Source organism: Xyrauchen texanus, chromosome 1, assembly GCF_025860055.1.
Source record: "Xyrauchen texanus isolate HMW12.3.18 chromosome 1, RBS_HiC_50CHRs, whole genome shotgun sequence".
Taxonomy (NCBI): domain Eukaryota; kingdom Metazoa; phylum Chordata; class Actinopteri; order Cypriniformes; family Catostomidae; genus Xyrauchen; species Xyrauchen texanus.
In genome coordinates this window covers 49710193-49733922 of record NC_068276.1, presented here as the reverse complement: position 1 = coordinate 49733922, position 23730 = coordinate 49710193, and the positions used below count along the sequence as shown (strand labels likewise).

Sequence of the window (23730 nt, the reverse complement as noted above, 5' to 3'; positions counted from 1 at the left end):
AAATAAAAAAACAACATCAACAACAAGGTGACAAAGTGAGAATTCAAAATGTTGGGGAAAACTACACCCATTATCAGTTCCTCTGTTTTTTATTTTTTAATCTGGCATACATATTATTGCATAATACGTATAGTACGAGCTAACCTTGATTTAATGTTACTGAAAAAAACATACATTTTTAATTATTCATATTATTTATACCAGGGGTCCAAAGATGGCCCCGACATTCAAAATGTGGGAACAAAAAAGTCCCTCGTAACAAATAATTCTGTTTTTTTGTTTGTAGAATCTTATAAATGTATTTCAATTATATTACAGTCAGGCATATTATGGCAGTAGCCTATATAGAGATGATGTTGATTCATTTTAGGGTAAGAGGTAATAAATATTCAATCTTGAAAATTTGTCTTAATCAAATTGAAGTCTACACATTTTTGTTTTAATTGTTTAGAAAACAAAAATGCTCTCACAAAGTGAAAAATACCCCTGGAAATCTAATCCAGAGTCAATTATTACCCCTTAAATGAGCCATGACATGAGGAAACACATTTTCCTTGATCTTTTGACATTTACAAGGTCATTGTACTATAAAAACATACTGTACGTTTCAGAACTCAAAATTTCCTCCTCACTGGAAAAAAGCATTTGTTGAAAAGAAGCTGCCAAAAAAACTTCTCTACTTCCTAAACAACCACAACAATATGTCAATGCCTGCTTTACCTTTTCACTTCCATAGCCCCACCCAGTAGCAATGAGATGGCAAGGAGAGAGAGCAGGTCAGTCAAAAGCAGAGTGAATCATAACAGTGGGCATTTACTGTCAAGTCTTAAAGGAGAAACAGCACCAATGCTATGTTCCAAATGGCACACTACCCATTCTGCTCTTACTTCTTCTGTCATATCTTTCTATGGCAAATATAATGTTAGTATGGTAGTATTACATTACAAACTCGGCCCGTGTTTTATTTATTTATTTGTATTACAGAGGGTCAGAATGAGGTTGGAAATTAATCTTAATAATTATCCTAATAATCATTTAAAAAAGTCACATACTAACCACTTATAATAAAAAAGTTAATTTCTGACACTGTTTCAGACCCTTATATAGGTATAATCACAGGGTCAGGGGGCTAATATTCCCCTTAATGAAAAAGTTAATTTCTGATGGCAACAGACTTATTATTAGGATGAAAAATAAAGTATCCTTTTACTGTGGTGCTGTGGTCAAAGCCTCAAGCCTCAAGGTTAATTTTATGCATTCAAAGTGTGCAACTTTGTGTTGTTAAGCAATTAAATATTATTATATGGGCATGTCTCTGCAGTGCAACCACTTTTATAGGTGACCAGTGCCGACATGGTCTCCTTTTAGCAGTAGATCATGCAGAACTGGTGGGTTTGTTTGAATGAGCAAGGAGGGCTTGGGCCAAGTCATGTTTTTCACAAGTCATGAACATGTTTATTTAAAACTACGCCTGTCATTTTCTGCACTTAGTACAAACAGAACAGCCCTTGTTGAGGTAAAAATGTGTTCACTGACATCACTCTCCAGGGGGTAAATTGCACATGCTGTTACAAAAACAAAAAAACACATTACAGATCATAACACCAAAACCAATAAATTCTCCTGATTACCTTTAATGACCATTACTTTTCCTTAAGAAAGAAAGAAAGAAAGAAAGAAAGAAAGAAAGAAAGAAAGAAAGAAAGAAAGAAACCTTGATTACTTCCAAAGTGAGGTATCAGTGGACCATTATTCATAATTTTTTTTTTTTACTGCAAGCATTTAAGGTTTAATGCAATGCAAGTGATGCCTAGAATGTTGCATTGCTTACACGCCACTAAACACTTGCTGGATCAATCAATATGTCACAATGAGTCAGACATTATTGAATAAATCAACCAGTACACATTACATTAGTAAATAAGAAGTAAACAAAGAAAATAGCAAACAAGTCAAATCAAAACATTGTTTAGTGAAAGTGTCATATCCATTTAGAATCCAGTTCTATTTTGATGCCCCAGATATTGTGTTTTTGTACTGGGAAGTGGTCCTGAAGTACTGGTCTGGAGACAGGTTGATGCGACGAATGTGAAGATCGTTAGCAAAAGCCCGTGCTCGCTGGTAGAAGTACAATGAGAGTTCACGATCCATGAGAAAGTTGTGGTAAATAGTAGCTAACCGAGTGCACAGCTGTAGCTGAGACCTCTTGTTGCCCAAATCCATAGCAGCTGCCAAGGCAAGGTGATAATAGCCAGCAGCATCAAATGGGTCCTGGGATACAGAGGAAACGTAAGACATAGATCCGCAGCTTGATATAGTGCTTTAGCACATATTTAAACTTTTCAAACACAAGACAATACTTTTGATTATGAGTGAAGTGGTGAATGAGACAATAAATCACCATTAATTAAATATGTACTTAGACTGCCATCTTCTGGTTTAGTTAAAAACTATAAATCTGATATTAAAGTGATAGATTGGCCAAAAATCTTTGTTTTTGTTGTTTTATGTAATATTAGAATTAAAGTGAATGTTGACTGAGGCTAATATTCTGCCTAACATCTCCTTTTGTGTTACAGAACGGAATTTGAGAGAGTGAGTAAATGACGAAAGAATTTTCATTTTTAGGTAGACTAAATATGACAATTCTGTCAACATTTTCTTACACTTATGTTATTTTAAACAGTTTTTGCTTCCGTGGAACACCAAAAGAGATATTTTGCACAATGTCCACAATACTATTTTTCCATACAACAAAAGTGGTTGGTAATTTATATTGTGCAATTGAAAATCCAAAAAGAACTTGACAGATTATTGGTTGAACTATTCCAATAAAGAGTAAGCACTACAAAGCAGAGTTCAAATTTGACATACACTCATTTAAAAAAATACATGATGAATGGCTCGATCTGGCCTTAGAACTATAAAAATTGCTAACATAGAAGCCACATCTGAGGATCTCTTACATTTAGATCATAAAAGATGATGTCTCCCAGTGTTTGGTAGACTCTAACATAGTACAGGGCTTCCTCGTCATACTGTAGGGGTGATGGGCACAGAGAGAGGGCCTTTAGAAAGTGGTGCTCTGCCATTTCAAACTGACCCAGACAATGGTACAATGTAGCGAGTCGATGGAATGCCACACGCTCATTTAAATGGTCAGCTATAGGAAATAACAAAGAAGAAGATAAAAGATAGTTATCCATCTAGAACACATTCTTTTCCTACAGGTTTTGGCTGTGTTTACTGACATGAACATGAGTTTACCATGTGTGCTTTATTCTCAGAAACAGACAAACTATTTGGCTGGAAGCCACGATCTGTGAAGGATTTTAAATCAGTACAAGCTTACTCAGACAATAACTTGGATTTCGAAAATACAAAAGAGCCACTGCCCAAGACAACAGGATTTAAGGGGGAAGTGATGCCCTATGTTTATTAAAAAACAAACATACTGTACTAAATAGTGTGTTTGTGTGCATGGACATAGTCGTTAACCTACCCAGACTCATGCTAATGTCTAAAGCAGTCTGAGTGTACACAATGGCCTCTGAATGCTGTCTCAACTGCAGTAGAAGCTCTGAAAGCTTATTGCACAGTCGAAGTTGAGAGCGCACACTGCTCGTCTTTAACGCAATGGGGAGGGCTCGGTCCTTACAAACAAACAGATAAACATGCTTTAAAATGAATTATGTACATTTCATTCTGTTTGGTTACAAAGAAGCTTAAAGGGATGGTTCACCCAAAAATGAAAATTCTCTCATCATTTACTCACCCTTATGCCATCCCAGATGTGTATGATCTGCTGAATTTTTTTGTAGAATTTCTCCGCTCTTTTGGTCCATATAATACAAGTGAAGGGGTGGCAAAATTGTGAAGCTCCCAAAATACAGAGCTGAAATGTTCTTCTAAATATCTTAATATGTGTACTACAGAAGAAATAAAGTCATACACCTCTGGGATGGCATGAGGGTGAGTAAATGATGAGATAATTTTCATTTTTGGGTGAACCATCCCTTTAAGAGTTGTGATTATATTAGATGTATTTGAATAAAAATATAGTGAAAAAATGCACAAGAGGAAAAAACAGTGACCTGGCATTCACAGTCTGAAAAATCTTACTCTTCATCAACAACCTGTGCATGACCTACCCTGTAAAAGCAGATGGCTTTCTCCCTGCCCTGTGAGCTGTTGAAGAACACATCCCCTGCTGCCTCCAACAGCTCCAGGGTGAAGAGTGTTTCTCCTGTGCTCAGCGCTATGTCCTGGGCTACCTGTTACACAAGCAATTAGGGCCTATAATTAAAGGTAAGTTCAGGCAGTTCACCAGCAACATCATAATGGAAATGCTTTGCAAACCATTTTGAGATGGCGTGATTTGTCTAACTTATTTCATTAAATCGTGAAGTGTGTAATTTCTGCACCACTAGTGGCACTAAACTGAATTGTAAAAATAATGACTGTTTCCAAACTGGTTTCCAAACAAACAGAAGCTGGGTCACCTTTGGTTCCAGTACATATACATTTGGTCATTTAGCAGACGCTTTTATCCAGAGTGACTTACAAAATGAGGAACATTAGCAATTTGTCAAACAAAATCCAACAATATCCATATTATCACACTGCTAAGGTCTAATCATAGCCGGGGTAGTACAGAAGTTAGAGCAGAAGAAAAAGAAGAAAGAAGTTTTTTTTTTAAACAAAGAACGGAAGTGCCTTGTGTTTGTCGACTGCTAAAATGCTCATGGAAGAGATGTTTCTTCAACTGATTTTTGAATGTTGAGAAGTTCTCAACAGATCCTTTGGGGGTTGGAAGCATATTCCACTACTGATGAACAGAGAATGCAAATGATCTGGAGAGTGACTTTGTGCCTCGTTGCAATGGAGCCACCAGCTGTCGCTCATTCTTTGATCACAGGGAGCGAGATGGGACACAGTGTAATAATGAATCTACACAATGCAGGGAAAGAAATGTTGAATGAAGGTAGTTGTTACAGTACCTGCACATAGAGATCCACTAGCTCAGTCTGTTTGAGGATGTGGTAAATCTTTCCTGCTCGTAGCCAGGCATGTGCCTCCTTCCTTTTTATGCCCAAGTCAATGAAAATGCCCAGGCTCTGTTTGGTGTAATCTAAAGCAGCCCTGTTGGCCCTGAGGCAGAATATGAGCAATAACTTTATCAATGTATTTTTAATCATGTGTACTAGCAGGGCCGTTTCTGACCATTTTGGTGCCCTAGGCAAGATCCCTATGGGTGCTCCTTGGCGGCCTCCTCATTGGCGACCACCTAGTTCACCTATGCCTAGAAACGGCCCCATATGTCATGGCATACTATTGGCAAGATGTTATATACACCAGCAGTTTTCCTCACAATTTGCAGAGAAACCAATATGTTCTTCCCAGATACACACAAGTGGTAAGAGTGCTTTTTATATCTGAGCATGTTAAACTCCAATGTATTAAAATTATCTATCATTATTCATGTTCAGAATATCAGTGATAATCCAAAATGATAATCATTCTTGATGTCTGGTTCACTATTTGTATAACTCTAAGAATGGGGATGGCAGTTCTCACTTCTCTGTGTCCAGGCTCAGGTACAGCTGGCTGATCTTCTCCAGTATTTCCCCCTCTAAATTCTTGTCTCCAGTCTGCTGTAGAAGGTTCAGCTGGTGCTCGTTGTAGATGATACACTGTGCTTCATCTGGACACACTTCTTCATACAGGTGACACAGCTGACGAGTGGCTTGCAGCTGGCCTGTACAAGCAAATTTGTAGACATGATTAAATTTTTCTTTGAAGGTATAAATCTGGGGGCTAAACTTTGGTGGTTACATAACTACTGTTATTTGAGTGATATTATGTAAAATATACAAACATAAAAAACAATAAAATAACACAACGTATGGCTCTGCTTCACATTTCATGGCTCTGGTTTATCACCACAAATTTTCCAAATCTGAAATCTGTTTACTATTTTAAGTTTTAATCAATGTGCCTTTCAGGTTCTGGGCTAAATAAGAGGTCTTGGCACAGCCATCAAAGTAGGGTACAAAGGGGCTAAAGGTACACCTTAATTAAAACTGCAATGTCATGACTCCTTTCACATTTTAATAAACTCTGTAATGAAAAGTATCAGAAACACTACCTCGGCCCTTATTGACATTTTCAAGTGGAACTCATAACTATGGTGAACACTTACTATCCATGTCATCAATGTGGATAGCAATCAGCAGGGCCCATTCATGGTAGATCTTTCCACTCTCATGGTTCCCCTGTGAAATTATGTGTCTTCCCAACTCAAGAAGCACTGAAATAAAACACAGTTCATGCCTTTCATAATCAAGCTCTGAAAACAGCTCCACTGATTGGGTGAGGTATTCCTCTGCCAGCCTCTTCGCCTTCACTTGCAAGCACATAAATCCGAAGTTGGCCAACGCTATGGCCCAGTTACGCCTATCCTCAAACTCCTCACAAATCTCAATTGCACCCCGGTAACTTTCAGCAGCTTGTCGGATGTCCAATGAATGTCTGTATGCAATGGCACGCATGTTGTAAACCACACCTTCCAGCTGAGTGGTACAATGCTCAGGGAGCGACGAGAGCACAACGTCCAGAACTTCCAGAGCTGTGCTTGGTTGCTGGTTGCAGATGTACAGCCATGCCAACCATATGAGAGCAGCAGTAGTGTCTGACTGGCCAATGCTGGACACACTTTCGTGGTCGAGGAAGGTACACATGTAGCGAACGGCTCTGTCAGGCATGTTGTGCCTATGGAAGAGCCAGGACAAACACAAGGCATGGGCATGACCCAGTGTAGGCTCCTTGCTGGACGGAACTAAGGCAGCAGCACGAGTGAGGTACGGAGCCACTTGTGTTGGGACTGCAATTCCATACAACTCTGATGCATTTTCCAATAATAGCGAGACACCACAAAGACAGTGTGACACAGTGGCACCCACCTATGAGAGATAATACATTAATGAGTGAATAAATGACCAATCATTCTGAAAAGAGCAGCATGAATGCCCATATTAGTTCATGTTGGTTTGTGGGTCATTGACAAATAAGAACGTCTGAGGTAATAAAATTGAGAAATCTTTTAAAAACAAACGTTAAGTACATGGAAATGTAATATTTGTGTCCATGTTGGTTTCATAAATTTTTGAAAAAAAAAACCTTCTACAAAAAAATGTATAAATATATATATTTACACTTGCACTCGACTTCTGATGATTAAAAGACTTCAGAAGACATGACGACATATACGGTAAGGGAACATAAGCTAGTTTGAGATGCCAAACGCCTCACCTTGAAAGTAGGCAGGTAAATAATAAGAGTAAAATAAGTGCTGTCAAGTGGGTCAGTTCTCACTTCTTGTAGTGGATAAGCCATCTACAAGATCAAAGGCAGATATCAGGTGATTCCCGCTCACTTTGTTGTTGATAAAGTGGATGCAATTTAAATTATTTTGCTTTTAAATAAAATGTATATGATGAACAATTCACCCAGTGCACCTGTTATTTAATTCACCCTAAAGGCTCTTTTTCTTCCATTTTTAGTTTAATCAAGACACGTGTTTGAGATATTTTAGAAATATGATAGATAACATTTACATCAATTAAGTCTGAGTCTTGGGAATATTCACACATAATTTATGCACATAAATACGTTATATGAGAGTTAAAAAATCAACAATTTAAGAAGAGAACAAAACATCACAGTTGTTTAAGCCAATGAGCATAAAGCTGTCATCACCATGTCATTTCCCATCGTGCTTTCAGTTTGGCCTTCTGGATAACACCTAGGCTGAGTTTGGAATGGCATACTACCATACTACTCTAGCATAGACAGACATGGCAGAAGTAGTAAGACTAGTATGGGTAGTATGCCTTTCCAAACTCAGTCCTACTTAGCCCGAGAATATTTTTGACAAACATTGTTATGACATCACAGCAAATCGGACAGATTTTTAACTGGCATGCTACTACTGGAGATCACCGGTAATTGGTTCCGCACAGAACGTACTCATCTCAAACAAACCTATTGTGAGCAGCAATTCTCCCTGGTTTTTCCAGGAGCATTATAGGCATTTTTAAGGGATGAACGTTTCAGTGCACTAGAATTATTTTGCAATTGATACAGTCATTGAAATGGCTGACTCCCTGATCAGAGCCCTGACTACTGAAACTGAACTAGGGAGCTGATTGAGATGCGCACTTGTGAAGAAGCCTGATGGGGACACCAGGAAATCAGCATCCAAACACAACATTTACATTTAATAATTTAGCAGATGATTTTTTTCAAAAGTGACTTTCGAATGAGGAACATCACAAGTCATTCATACAAAACCAACAATATCATGCAGGATCAAAGTGCCAAGTGACCAGCAAGAGAGTATCTCTCTACACTATACAATCAATAAAAGTGTTCTGCAAAATGTATTTCCTTGAACAAACCTGAAGTGCTGCTTGGCGTGCACAGCTTTCAGCCAAGCGTGGCATACACTGGTCGCTGTAAAGTCTTGCCAACACCAGGAAAACTTGGCTCCATGTCTCATCAGATGCTCCTGGAATCTCATCAGCAAGGATTTGAAGCCTCTCAATGAACGGGATTGCATTCATGCCATCTCTGAGCTTCAGGTGGAGTTTTGCCAGCAGGAAGCATGCTCGTGCTTCTACAGACTTGTTTTTGGCCAGTATAGCTTTTTTCAATACATACTTTAATACATCAGGATCCTCACAGCCATAGAGACAATCAGGGACAGCCATCAACAAAGCAGAAAAGCGTTCTGACAAGGCAAAAAATTTATCATGGCTTTTCTGTGTTAGGTAGATGAAAGCCAGGTTGGAGTAAACAGCAGAAAGCAGAAACATGTCTGTGAAACAATCCATGGGTACATTCAAAGCTTCCTCATAGTAAACTCGAGCCTGAGAGAACTTTGAGCGTCCTGCACAAAGCTGCCCAAGTAGGTAACAGATTCGGCTCTGTGCCCATGAGAGCCGTTTCTTTCGTGCCAATTCTCGGGCTACACCTAAATACACCACTATATCCTCCTCATCAGAGTGACCCTCAAAATGAGAGATGAGGAATTCAGCGTAAGCACTATAAAGGAGCAGGTACTCTGGCTGGTGGTCACGGCTGCTTAAGAAGGAGAGGAGAGCATGGTGTTCATCTGCACTCATGCCGTCCTGCTCTGAGCAGACAGAAAAACATGGGGTTCCCTGGGATACCTCTGTACAAATATCTTCTTTCAGAGTGTGGTGCTTGATGCTGTTTAAAAGAGCCTCATTTTTTTTAGGATAATTGAATTCACTCAAAATGTGGTTGACTTTTTGTACAAGATCATTTGTTTCTGTTTGAAGAGTCTTGTCTGCAGACAAAGAATACAAAAAGACAATTTAGTCACCCCCAAATTTAAAGGAATAGTTTACTCCAAATGAAAATTCTCTCATAATTTACTTACAATACCCTAATACCATTCCAGATGTGTATGACTTTCTTTCATCTGCTGAACTTAAATGAAAAATAGAAGAATTTCTCAGCTGTTTTGATCCATACAATGCAAGTGAATGGGCCAAAATTTTGAAGCTCCAAAAATCACATAAGTCAGCATAAACGTAATCCATAAGACTCCAGTGGTTAAATCAATATCTTCAGAAGCAATATGATAGGTGTGGGTGAGAAACAGATCATTTTTACTTTCTTGTGTTTTTGGAGATTCAAATTCTTCATGCATACCATCCCCAACTGGGCAGGGAGAAGAATTTCAAGCAAAAAATTACTTAAAAAAAAAATAATTATTGATCTGTTTCTCATCCACACCTATTATATGACTTCCAAAAATATGAATTAAAAAACTGGAGTATGCATTACTTTTATGATGCCTTTATGTGCTTTTTCATGCGTCAAAATTTTGGCACCCATTCATTTGCATTGAATGGACCTACAGAGCAGAAATATACTTCTAAAATCATAATTTGTGTTCCGCAGAAGAAAGAAAGCCATAATCATCTGGGAATTGGCATAATCAACGAGTAAATGACGTGAGAATTTTCATTTTCGGGTGAACTACCTCTTTAACATTTATTAGTCGATAATGGTTACATTTACTTCAATTACACAACATATAAAATTTTGGCTTTTAACATAACATAAGTATTTAAATAATTAGATTAAATGGTTTCTATGAATGAATGAAAAGTCACATACTTTGAACTAATCCTGGATTTTCTTTTACCAGATCTGCAGTACATAAAACAATAACAATAGTTCGTTAAAGGAGAGAAATTTGTTATTCCAACAAATCAGTGACAATTTGGCTTTGAAACTTTTTAAAAAACATATTGTTATAAGTATGTTTTTGTTTCAGCATTAAAGGGAGATGTTAAATATTTTATAACTCACATGGACATGGTCAGGGTGGAAAATTACAGGGTGGACATTTAGTGGTTAAATTAGCCACTACATGTTCTGTGAATTTTATCTTGCACACATATTTGCAAACTTATTTTGATGATGTTATTTCTGTTGAAGGTAGAAGGTTGACCCAGTAATTTTTCTGTTGATGTCGTATTGGACTGACACCTAGAGGCATGAATGTAGCATCATTCAAACATAATAGTTTTCAGTTACTGTTGCCATTGTAGACTTTATTAATATTACACAGTCACTATACGGTAGTAAACTATTCAGAGTCAGCCATGATTCATCTAATCCATGAGTAAAAGTGTACAAATGATGGCGAGAGATGCGCGTGCTGGTGTATGTTGAAGCGCTGGTATTTGTTGTGGGCAATAAGCGCGCCATATCCGGTATGCAATCTCTGGCGGCCGATCCTCCGGACTTCGTTGCACTATCAGGGGTGTTGAACTATCTCTCTTGGGGCCCCCCTCCGTGGCTGGGCCCCTGAAAGCTGAAAACCAAGTTTTCACCCCAATTTTTTCTAACCACATTTTCCTTAACAACAGACACGGCACATTCAAACAGTTCTTTCACACTTTCCGAAATCAGAATTTATGCATATTTTAACTATCTTATAATTATATACTTGAAGTAAAATAATAATTTATAATATTCTAGGTGGGCCTGGGTATAATTTGGGTGACCCAGGGGCACCCCGGCCCATCTTTGGCTGCGCTACTTCTGGGGACATAGTATGTCAATAATGAAAAACAACACATATTTCCTGTAATGGTTGCCGGGTCTTTATAGCGCCTCAAGTGGCTCATTAAGTCAATTCGCACTTCAGGTGCTGCTGCAAGAACTGCCATCGGAAGAACCAGATTACACGGTGAAAAAACCGACCGATTTTAGTAAGTTCAAAACTGTCGTGGTTTTTCAAGCTGTCTGTGTTTAATTTGTATATCTATCTACAATTAGAAAAACAAAAAAGCAACAACTGAAACCGCTTCGAAATGGTTGGATAGAACTGCCTTGTAGTGTTTGTTTTTTTAACAGGTCAACAGAGCTTCTGAGAGCTGGTAGCGAGATGCCATTTACAAAGTCAAAGAGGGAGAGTGGTTCTGAGTTAAATGTCTCTGTTCCGCGATGGGAAGACCCTCAAGGTAAACCGCGTAGAGACACGCTGTGGATAAGGCGCGAGTAATATGCTCCTCCACGCTATATACATTTGCACATTGGATTGCGTTTGTTTGCTTCACAGATTTCTGCAATCCGGACAAACTGCTGTTGTGCCCATATGACCCACATCATCTGATCCGGGCCTGTCGTTTTCCATACCACCTCATCAAATGCAGGAAGGTTCGTGTGGAGTCCAAACGGAGTGAGCCGACAAAAATGCGTTGAAATTCCTCCCACTTCATTTTGTTATATATATTTTTTCCTCCACAATTTTGTGCAATCAAGGAAATTTTACTTTTGGAAGGGGGCCGATCAATTTACACCAAAATACAAGACACATCGAATTGAACAGGCCGCAGGTGTTTCGAGACGCATTTTTAAAGGGGCCCTCAGTAATTATTACCTCATTAAAAAAGTTTTACTCCTGAACAAATAAACTGTAATTTTGAGACAGATTTATAAAATCATGAGCACTGACATAAGATTATACTTATCCAGTCATATCTGTAACCTTATAAAAGCTGTTTTAATCTGCATAGTGAGGGTCCCCTCATGGGGGCTGCCATGGATAACATGACCTAGGTAGGGTTGCACCAGCTGTGTAACTAGTAAGTCAGTGCTTAATTTGGTTGCACCACCTGTTCTTAAGGCAAGTCTTAACTAGTAGATCATAAACTCTCCATAATCCGTAGTCACATAAAATATTGTTTACCTGTATTGATCCAATAAACAGCCTTTAAATTTGTACACAGAAGTGTTAAAAAGCCGTGAACTTCAATTTGATCTAGTTATGGTTGATGGCATGTTTTGTGGGCTTTGTTGGCTGCAGTTCTCTGATTGGTGGTGCTTTATCTGTGGGGCCATAGGTAATGTATTTGTTCACTAGGAATTCCACTATCAAACATGATTTTTAAACAAGGAAGTTGAAATAACGCAGATAAATTTTATTATTGAAAACTATTAGTCTATGGAGAAAATGTATGTGATTTTTACTTCCGATACAGACTGTTGTGATCTTTACTACTTGCTTAATGTCAGTAACTGCCCTGTTATTGGACACTTTCATTCAGGGGTTGACTAATGGGTTGACCATGGTTTGATGATGGCTGGATGTACATTTCTACAATGGCATCAGTAACAGAAAACTATTAATTTTGCTGCATCAATGCCAATAGGTGTCACTGTAAGTCCAAGATGACACAAACAAAAAAGCTATTAAGTGCACCTTTAAAAGTAGTTCTTATTAACCTGACACAGTGGCGTATATGAACCTTTTGTTGGTTTGCCAAACGGCATAAAACGTAAAAAATAACTTGACATGGTGTCTAAAAAAACTTGGTGCTCCTTCGCGAAATGCTGAAAGCACAGCAAGATGCTGTGCTACGGTCTGTCTACCATGTTTACATAGAAAACTATTTAAAAACAGCATGAATGAATGTGTTCGGTGTGAATGGCCCCTTAGGTGTGCAAGCTATTTTGGGATTTTGTAAACTGTACCTTAAAAATTTTGAAATCTCTCAATCAAAATCTCTTGGCAGTGGTGATGTCATTTAACACTTTTTGCTGCCTTGCAATCGCAAGCAATGGTATTTCCTAATGGAAATACAAACCAAATTACTAATATTGCTTAAGAGTAAAAAATGTTTTGTGTTTGATCAAACATGTTCAAATTACAATTTCTTACATTACTATTTTTTGGGATTCATGATTTAGCCTGGATCTCATTTATTAAACGCCTGCTTAAAAGTATTGTGTACTAATAGGTCCCTGTGATGTTATTGGCATTTTTAGAATCACCCTGAATTGGCTGTTGAATTGCGGACATGTCCATTCAATGCACGCCACTTGATGAGAAAACATGAGCTGCCTCATCACATCTCAACCTGTGTGGACCAGTGCATTGTTAATGAAACCTATGGTAAGCTATAGTTAAACCATTGAACTGGTACTGGTTTTAAAGACCCTAATCACACCTTTGGGATTTGGGACTCCTCCAAACATGAACGTGATTTTAGTGGTACACTGAACTGATCTAAAGCCTCTTTTTGAAATGTTCAAAGTGGAGAATGACAAGACTGATAGCAAGTTTCAAATCCCGGTGAGTACCTGGACTGCCCCTGTTTGTGATGAAGACTGGGATGAAGGTAAGACCCTGTTCCATTGCCTTAGATTTTTAATCCGTGTTTAATGACTGGGATGAGAGTCATTAAGCTTCAGATGTTACAACAAAGACAAACATCATCCACAGTTGTGTCTCGATTGGTTTGTATAATATAAATGCTAGTTTTTAAACATCAAATCATGTTTATATGTCACAGAAGTGGATAAGCTTGAAACAATGACGCCATCTTTTGTCTGGGGTATGTCCACATCTCAGCTTTCTCAGGACAGGTCAGTGTAGAGCTATTAAAACCTCACAGTATCATTGAACTGTATACAAGTATGTTTTGATTTCATAAATAGTTGATATCTGTCATTTTGGTCAGATGAGTGGAATCTTACAATATTACAACAGAAATAAAATGGCACCTTTCTCTTTCTATATATTAGGGAGAAAGCCAGCATTACCAGCATTGTGATCCCTGCTCTCAGGGCACCGAGAGTTCTTCCCTGGAAACTGGGCGAGCAGCTGCATTGATGTTTATTTTAAGCTTTTAAATCCTCCTTGTTAAAATGGCCTCTGTTTAAATTACATGAATCTTAAGAGTGTTAGTTACTTGTTCTTGTGTTACTTGATGAGTTCACTAGGTCTTGCAATGACAAAAAATGTTCCTAATCTTCAGTTCAGTTTCCCGAAGGTGGAGAAATCCAGGTGGTTTAGGTTCTTGGCTTAGTTGAATTTAGAACAGAAAAAAGAAAAGCTTACAAGTATGTTGTCCTAGTTGCTTTTGTACCTGTAATACTACCTGTTTGGTCTGCTACAAACTCCATCCTTTTTTTTATTCTAAATAATTAGGTTAGTTAATTTGTTCCATTTGAGTTTTTCCGTAGCACAAATACTGATTTCAAAGTTGTTTGAGATGAAGCAAATAAAACTACATTTGTTAATGGCAAGTCAAAATGTATATCCCTGTCTTACCAAGTTTGTAGTTTGTGCCAACATCACACTGGCATGTTCTCTTCAATAAAGTAATTGTCTCATCTTTAATTTTCTCCTGATCCAAGGTAATAATTTGCCTGTCTTCATCTTTCAAGAAAATTTCAGATGATCTGTGGAATAACCACAGTTACCATGAATAAAACTGTCAAAGTTTACACTTGACACAAACCACTGTTCAAATTCTTCACAGCTTAAAAGGATAGTTCACCCAAAAATGAAAATTCTCTAATTATTTACTCACAGTGATCGTATCGCTTTAGAAGACATTAATTTAACCTCTGGAGTCGTATCAATGATGATTATGCTGACTGTCCGTAATTTTTGGAGCTACAAAAGAGAAATCTCCATTCGCTTGTGTTTTAAGGACCTACTGAGCTAATATATTTTTCTATTTGTCTACAAATGTGTTTTGCTGAAGAAAGAAAGTCATACACACCTGGGATATCATGAGGGTGAGTAAATGATGTGAGAATTTTCATTTTTAGGTGAACTATCCCTTTAAAATCCATGAAGTCAAAGCAATAGGAATTTATTTTCCAGAGAGTTTTTCTCAAGCACTTACTCACAAAAAGTATCAGCTGCTCTGACAAGGTTGGTCTTGACGAGCCCAATTTCCCCAGTTCTCTCCAATTTTCCCATAAACCATTCAAAACATGCCACCAGCAGGCCCAGGATGATGATCCGTTCACCAGTCTGAAAGCTCAGTTCATCTGGCCCATTGGCATCATATTCCTCTGTGGTCTCACATACTCCTACTGCTGTGAGAAGTATAGTTACAATTATGTTAAATTTAATTGTTTGACTTTGATAAAAAATGATTATTAAAAAAATTATGTTCTAATGTATTCTGTAGCTTTAAGGCATTTAAAAATCCCATAGTTTCTTTGGAAACAAAATCATATATATATATATATATATATATATATATATATATAGTATGTATATACAAATAAATCACCTAAAAATGTGTAGTGCAGTTTGAATTCCTTTCCTTTCTTCATCCCATTATTTTCAACTTTCCTGACCATCACTGTGCTCTCACTGTTTACAATTTTTAACTTCTTGGCCTAATACTTTTGAATAAAGAATGACCAATCTCTGAAATTTCCATTTTTAATATTATTCTTAAATGTTTTATTTCATTTATGTTCATCTATTCTTTAATTTTCTTTAAAGTGTCAATCTTGCCTTACAGTATAGTCCCATCTATTTGACTGGTCCCTTCCAACTTCACTAAGTCACTAAACTTAAAGTTGAACATAGAAATTTCTAGCTGTGGTTATTCTTTTCTTTTTTAATAGTGATTTATTTGTGTTTTACTGTAATACAAGAGCAAATGAGCATATTTACATGCACATACTTAAACCGATTATGCTTAAAGTGATGGTTCACCCAACAAATGAAAATTCTCTCAACATTTACTCACCCTAATGCCATTTCATATATGAGTGACTTTCTTCTGCAGAACACAAACAAACATTTTTTAAAGAATATCTTAGCCTTGTAGGCCCACACAATGCAAGTGAAGAGCTACCAAACTTTTGGAAGTCCAAAAAGCACATAAAGAATGCATAAATGTTATCTATACAACTCCAGTGGTTGAATCTACAGAAGCGATATGATCAGTGTGGGTGAGAAACAGATAAATATTTAAGGTTACTATCAATGTCCACTTTCACATGCTTTTGTTTTTGGTGATTCACATTCTTCGTGTATATCGCCAGGGAGGAGAATTTATAGTAAAGAAGGATTTATATATTGATATGTTTCTCACCCACACTTATTTAGCTTCTGAAGATATAGATTAAACCACTATAGTTTTATAGATTACTTTTATGCTGTCTTTATGTGGATTTTGGAGCTTCTAAAATTTGGCACCCATTCACTTGCTTTTTGAGGACCTACTGAGCTGAAATATTCTTCTTAAAATCCTTGTTTGTGTTCAGCAGAAAAAAGAAAGTCATACGCATCTGGGGTAGCATTTGGGTGAGTAAATGATAATTTAATTGTTGTGTTAACTATCCATAAGCCGACAACATCACGTAAACGCTTTAGGCAGCTTAGTGGCGTAGTGGCTAAAGCACAGGGCTGTTAATCAGACAGTTGATGGTTCTAACCCCACCACCATTGTGTCCTTGAGCAAGGCACTTAACTCCAGGTTGCTCCAGGGGGATTGTCCCTGTAATAAGTGCACTGTAAGTTGCTTTGGATAAAAGCATCTGCCAAATGCATAAATGTTAAATGGCTTTCCTTTATCAGGGTCATAATCGATTTAAGCAAAAAAATAAAAAAGATCAGCACACTTTAGCATTGCATATAAACACCTTAACCGTCTATCTTACTGGCCCATTCAGTGTGCGCAAGTGTTGTGTGCATGACTGTTTGCGCTTTGAGGTTGAAAACTGATTATAACTCGATAATTTCAAGGTCTCATTTAAACATGGTTAAGCTGATTTATGGTTGTAATTAGCATATTGGTGCACATGAAAGCTAACTCATTGTTTCACCATTTTCTCACCAATCTGGAATGGAAGGTCATTGATGTCCTTCCCTCCACCCACTAAGATACACTCTGGGCAGGACTTTAGAAACCACCTTTGGAATTAGAAAATGATTTTTTTTTTAGTTATGCACTCTGTTTCATAACAACAGTAGCCTATGGTTAAATGGTATGCATACTCATGAAAGGGAATGACTGGCTCCTGGGCTGGTTTTGGTTTGGTTCCTCTAGATCCATCAGCTAGGGACAGCACTGTCCACCCCGATCCTAGGAATGGAGGCTCAAATAAGGCAATATCTCCTTTCTCCATGTAAAGGTCATTTCCTGATGTAGAGCTATCGAACATCTGATTTGCAGTGCAGCATCCAAAGAAGGACCCTGAAAAGTAAACAAATTATGGTAAATGGTCTGCACTTATATAGCGCCTTTTTAACCTTAGTGGTATTCAAAGCACTTTACACTGTCTCATTCACCCATTCACACACCAATGATGACAGAACTGCCATGCAAGGCACTAGCCGGCAATTGGGAGCAACTTGGGCTTCAGTGTCTTGCCCAAGAACACTTCGGCATGTGGAGTCGTGTGGGCTGGGAATCGAACCACCAACCCTGCAATTAGTGGACAACCCCGCTCTACCACCTGAGCCACAGCCGCCCCAGATATTGTTTTTAATAGTCATTACATTCACTGTAACACTAATGATTGGTATTCCAAGACCTATCATGTATATTGTGCTCATCAACACACTGTTTCTTACCTTCTTGCAGTAGAAAGCCTTTATACATCAGATTTACTGTCTCTTCTTTAAGTGAGATTTCAATTCCTGAGTCCTGATCTAGGGAGATCAACCAGAACTCTTGGTCCATAAGAAGACTTTCCATACAGTGGCCCAAGAAACCTGGTGAAAATACCCCAAAATATGGTAAGCCATCAGAGGTATTTATCCTTATCATACCTAACACTTTTTAAAGAACTTGCTGGCTAGTATATGTGTGGCATTGAAATGGGAACAGACCCATTCTGTGGTATGTGCTGAACTTCCATATTTCTTCAAAGGTTTTAAAAGTGATAAATATAGTTCTTTCCCCACTGTTGATGGACACTAGATGAGCTGACAGTTCCTACAAGACGAAAAAAGCCAATATGATGTGTGTAGTGAACATATCAATCAATAATACTCCATGTTACATCCATGTCAAATGATATCCCACTTTTAATGCATTTGAATACACTTCAGAAAACTTATGTTAATAAGGTTTGGATTATTGTATGTACTCCAAATAGTGATGACCTTACAGAAATTAAGTCCTTGACTCCTGTGAGGTCAGCTTCCAGCACACAAAGTTTCCTGCACAGTACTTCCTGTGTGCCCTCATCAGCAGGAAGTCGATCTGGCCCCTCCACCATCGCCAGCTGCATAGCCAACACTGCAACAGGAAAAGGTTTACAGTCAACATGCCCCATTTCTACTATTGCATCAAACACCAACAGCCACCATATGAAAGAACGCTCAGTCAGCTCTTGTAAATGTGTAAGGAAAATGATTTAGCTTGTAATTTGGGGATAAATAGGCAGATAATTTCCTGTAAGATGACACAAACTAGTCACGTTTATTCTGCAAACTCCAATTGTAGTTCTACTGAGATATTGAAAAAAATGTATATTACTTTCATGTGCTATAACACATACCTTTGAATATTTCCAAGAGCAGTATTCATGGTTTAACTTATAGTTTAGATTTTGAATCATAATCATGTGATGTTTCACTGCTGTGTTTAACTGAGGGGTTAATAAGTGACAGTCAATGGGCTTCACAAAGTCCAAGGTATGATCTCTAAAAGTTACTTTTTTCCCCCTGAGTGTCACCAGTGCAGGTCAGAGTTCAATTAAGCACATCCAACCATTACACTGTGATGAGGCTGCAATACTACTCTTGCAAATGTCAATAAATCCCTTTAATGGTGTAAACGACATCATAGGTTTAATCAGAAAATAATCTCAACGAAAATATTATGCAGATAAATATTTTTCATATTAACCATGCAGAGTTGCCAGTACACTGTAAGTGCAATTTAAGCTTCAATCCATAGTCAAAAATGTCAGGTGTTTGCACTAAAAATATTATGAATGGCTGGGGGTGATGAGCTGTAATGCCAGTTAAGTTGAGGTTAAACGTTTTTAACCATTTAAATGTATTTTATTGTCAAAAAGTTGGATCAATTCTATCTGAACACAAAATAAAAAAAGATCTCAACAAAAAGTTTTGTACTGCATACAGGGTTTGTCAAAAAAAAAAAAAAAAAAAAAAACATACCTGTGGGTATTTTGTCCTCTTCTGATGTACCTTTGACACTCCCTCTTTTGGTTTTATAATCTGAAAAAATCAGTAATATTAATAAAATCACAGATGATGTTAGGTCGAGATACATTGAGCATAGGCTAATCATGTATGGCAAGTTGGCATTCTTGAAGGTTTAGATGATGTATCGGTAAATGTAATGTTATTAAAACCTCTAGCCTAGTCAATTCAGTTTTAATGAGAATAAAAGAACATGATCATTGCAAATCTATTCAGGAAAAAAAGTATTATTATTATTCTCTATGGTGGTGTTTACCAGTGCTCCTTACCAACATCTCTAATTTTTGAAGTGTCCATAATATTGTCCAATTCGTTGCGTGAGTACTCAATTGAAAGCTCTCGACGTATCGACCGACTATTTTCCGGATCGTACTTCACGCCGTTCCCGGTTTTAAATGAATTTCCACGAGTAGCGGCTGACATCCCGTCAAAGATCCGTTCAGCGCAGAACCGTATGATTGTGCGCTCTCAATCACGCGCTCGTCGCACTAGCGTCAAATAAAACGCACCGCTGGCGGAACTGATTTTAACAGCGTACATTATATCACCTCATTACAATGCTGTGAAGTCGCCTGTTTTCATACCTAACTGAAAATTGAAAGGGGAACGTCCAGAATACAGAATCAGCCCTGTAAGGAGCCCAAACCTTTTGAAGTGTTGCTAAAAGAGATTATGGCATTAATTCGTTTTTAAACAATGAGTTTACAGAAACAAAGAAGCATCCGTGGTCATTTTCTTTACTGATTCTGAGTGTAATATAACTTGCACTTACTGAAGGTGCGACCTCTCTCTCTCTCTCTCTCTCTCTCTCTCTCTCTCTCTCTCTCTCTCTCTCTCTCTCTCTCTCTCTCTCTCTCAATGTAAATACTTTATTAGCATGATTGTCTTTACAATAATGCCAGAGCATTAATACACAAAACAGATAATGACAAGACAAATAATAATTCTAAAACAGTAACAAATAACAATAAAATAGAAGGTGCCATGTAATGAATCAAATTAAATAAATACTATAATAACAATATACACTATAACATATAAAATAAAATAAGCATTTAACAAGACATTTTGAACATAAAAAAGGGTGTGCACTTCAAAAATTAATTTTGCTGCAACTGATGCATGATTGTCCTCCACTAACACCTGCATTTGATCTGTTTCTGCTGAACCGAATCTCTCTCTCTCTCTCTCTCTCTCTCTCTCTCTCTCTCTCTCTCTCTCTCTCTCTCTCTCTCTCTCTCTCTCTCTCAGATTCACAAAACAGATAATGACAAATAATAATAGTAACAAATAACAATAAAAATAGAATTAAAATAAGGTGGCAGGCAATGAATAATCACATAATTAAAATAACACTGTTTTAAAAGTGTAGCCATAAGACATGAACAATGTGAGTGTTAACATTATTTTAGTGTGATAAAATGACTTAGGTTTCTAAACTTTTCAGTGTAAAGTTCTGTCTAATTTTACAACTTTATTGCCACGACGACGTGACGCTGTAAACCCTAAAACGACCGTAAACATGACGATTAAAACAACTTTACAGCTCAAATAATACTCAAGTTTTTACTGAGGAATTAATGTAAGTGCTTTTATAAAATTATAAGCTTCACATTTACTTTTTAAACTCTCCACAAATGGACCACACTCACTTCCATTGTTAGTGGCTGTTACCTTGATATTTTGCGAGGGACGAGTCAAAATGATTATTTTTTTTTTATTTATTTTTTTATTTTTTTGCGGCAATAAACATCATGCCACAAATGCTTTCGATTTCGATTTTTCTGAATTCTATTATGAATCAAGAATACCGTGTTGAGTCGCAAGATGGCGCCAATTAGCTGTTTGAACCTTATTTGATATGAAACGAGAGCGATCTGGACAGGTAGAATTGTCCATTTTGTGCCGTATTTTAACTCTTCACTGCATGTTTTATAACTAATAGCTTATTCAGGTGTAAATAATTTTCCGAATAAAATCTGTTAAAGCAGCACACTGAAGGTTTCCTTTGTTGTTACTTTACTGCACTGTTCAGGCTGGACTCAACCACAGTCTTTAGTGACACACTGGTTTTGTGTTATAAAGTACCGAGGTGGATTAATATTAGTTTCGGAGGTTGCAGTCTTTTATGATTTCTCGAAAAATACAACAAACTATTTGAATGCGACTCAACTGTGCATTTCTGAACCACAAGCTCCCCCTGGTGGAATCCTTTTCGTCACATATATCTAAATAATTTTAGTAGGTATGATTGTACTGGGCGAACGTCAAGAAACATCCACCTACGTGATGTTTACACAACCCATTGCTGGTTTGCTAAATAGTATGTGCAAAAATGAGTGAGAAGACACCACAAGGCTACAATAGGCTAAATATGGTGTTATAGATAACAGTGTGTGCGTATATCTATATATTTATATATTGTGTATGGTAATGGTCTGAATTAGGTACACTGTATCTGACTGTTGCGTGTACCTGCTGATGTGGATTACTGTATATGTAGTGCGCATGCGTGCTGAGGATCTTTGCAGATGGGGATGGTGCGAGCACTTCCACTGCGGGACAGGGACACGACAGGGCGGTCCGCGAAGAGGAGGACACGGCGACAAGTGTGACTGAAACAGTCGCTGTCAATTAAGTGGACTCACCGACACACGTCTATAGAGCGGTAAGACTTGAGATCAGGAGGGAAGTTATTAGACACTTTTTTATTGAAGCAGCAGACTGGATAAGCGGAATAGACAGAAGGGTCACATCAGTGCAGCTACAACTTTAACTATCATTGATAGTGCGCGAGCGCAAAACCAAGAACTAAATAGAATGCGATTAATCACTGTGTTCAGATCAGTCAAATTAAACGTCTCTAATTTCATTTTTAAACCTATTTAATCTTATTTAAACATGAGAGACAGAATCGTTGTTCATCGCAGGAGGGCGTGGATAACACTCGCGTCAACAGTTGCCCTGTCTAAGTTCTTGTGCATACATACTGTAAAGATTTTACATTTGCATGTTACTCTGATGTACGAACTACAAATAAAGATTACACGTGTTTTTGAGGGCGACCGTCTTGAACGGTTTGTCCAGGAAAAAGTGTGTGTCTCCGAAATCTGCACATCTTTACAAACGTGAAGTGCAAACATGCACTGTCAGTTGCTTTCTGTTTCATTGTATGTGGTGCTACAGGTGTGTGAACCTTTTCAACATCAAGATTTTATGTTGAAATGTATATACATAGAAAGGAAAGTGTGTAAGTGCTGTAACTGATTGCCAAGTAACTTTTAATCACATTTGAGCTTTTTGCATTTCTAGTCCTGTGGTACAAATATTCCATGTAATCTCAATTAAAATGAGGTAATACAAACTACTAAACTATATAATTATTATGCAAGAATTAGAAAAATGCTGTTTAAAATTGTGGGTTTGATTTGTAAACTACATGGACTCATTTAAGGAAGAAATATATGGTATGTTTATTTTTTGTAATTTATGTTGTTGAGGTATGCAGTTAATTACAGGCATGACTAACCCTATTTAACAGTACTTGCATTTATTGCAATGGTTGGCTAGTTTTTGGATCTATTGTTGTCTACACTGTATGATTTGCTACCCTTATTTGTATAGATATTTTACAAGAGAGCAGTGGCATAGCTAAGGGTGTGCCAGGGTGGGCAATGAATGAATGGCCACCCAGAATATTACAGATTATTCTTTTCCATAAAATCTATATTTAAAAAATAGTTTTAATTTAATTCTGATTTCTGAAAGCATGAAAGAACTATTTGAAAGCGCCGCCTTTCTATTGTTAAAGAACATTTTGTAAAAAAAAAATAGTACAAAATAAAATTTGGGGTGAAAATTTGGCCTATCCATTTTTATTGAGGCCCACCCAAAATTAATTTCTTGTGTACACACTTGCAAGAGAGTAATAGAAACAGAACTATACACTGACAAAAAGATTGAAAACCAAAAAAGCACAAGAATCATGTGGTAACATCTAAATCAAGTGGTTTTATTCAAGTCCAAAATATTATTAAACATCACTGAATCAACATGAATGAATTAGGTTGCACCAACAAAACTAATTTGATGGGTTAGATTAGGCAAAAATGGCTACCACTTTTTACAGTGTACAGAATGAACATTGCAGTAAGAATTAAATAATATCAGGGCTTGACAATAAGGAC

The 23730-nt window shown here is 37.4% G+C and overlaps 3 protein-coding genes across 5 annotated transcripts in view; 2 read left to right on the top strand and 1 right to left on the bottom strand.

The window, feature by feature from the left end:
- Positions 1-1319: 1319 nt before the first annotated feature.
- On the bottom strand, positions 1320-19966 carry LOC127649686 (SH3 domain and tetratricopeptide repeat-containing protein 1-like). The gene is made up of 18 exons (XM_052134925.1): positions 19813-19966; positions 19499-19558; positions 18481-18611; positions 18200-18305; positions 17942-18082; positions 17363-17561; positions 17202-17278; positions 15246-15441; positions 14663-14793; positions 10213-10245; positions 8460-9373; positions 6203-6962; positions 5578-5758; positions 5001-5151; positions 4152-4274; positions 3503-3653; positions 2967-3163; positions 1320-2271 (listed from the first exon to the last, which is right to left on the bottom strand). The coding sequence occupies exons 1-18, from the start codon at positions 19964-19966 to the stop codon at positions 2005-2007; spliced, it is 3972 nt and encodes a 1323-aa protein (XP_051990885.1). The 3' UTR covers positions 1320-2004.
- LOC127649726 (gametocyte-specific factor 1) lies at positions 13297-14262 on the top strand. The gene is made up of 4 exons (XM_052134957.1): positions 13297-13501; positions 13644-13727; positions 13902-13974; positions 14134-14262. Exons 1-4 carry the CDS (start codon positions 13432-13434, stop codon positions 14219-14221), a joined length of 315 nt encoding a protein of 104 aa, XP_051990917.1. The 5' UTR covers positions 13297-13431; the 3' UTR covers positions 14222-14262.
- A 2096-nt stretch (positions 19967-22062) lies between the features above and the next one.
- Positions 22063-23730, top strand: part of tdrd7b (tudor domain containing 7 b) — a 38214-nt gene continuing 36546 nt past the window's right edge. For 2 of the 3 annotated variants that reach the window (XM_052134933.1, XM_052134946.1), the window contains exon 1: positions 22063-22211. The gene's annotated coding sequence lies outside the window, so the exon portion shown is untranslated. The remainder of the gene's footprint in view (positions 22212-23730) is intronic. The other variant, XM_052134940.1, reaches the window with a different exon arrangement.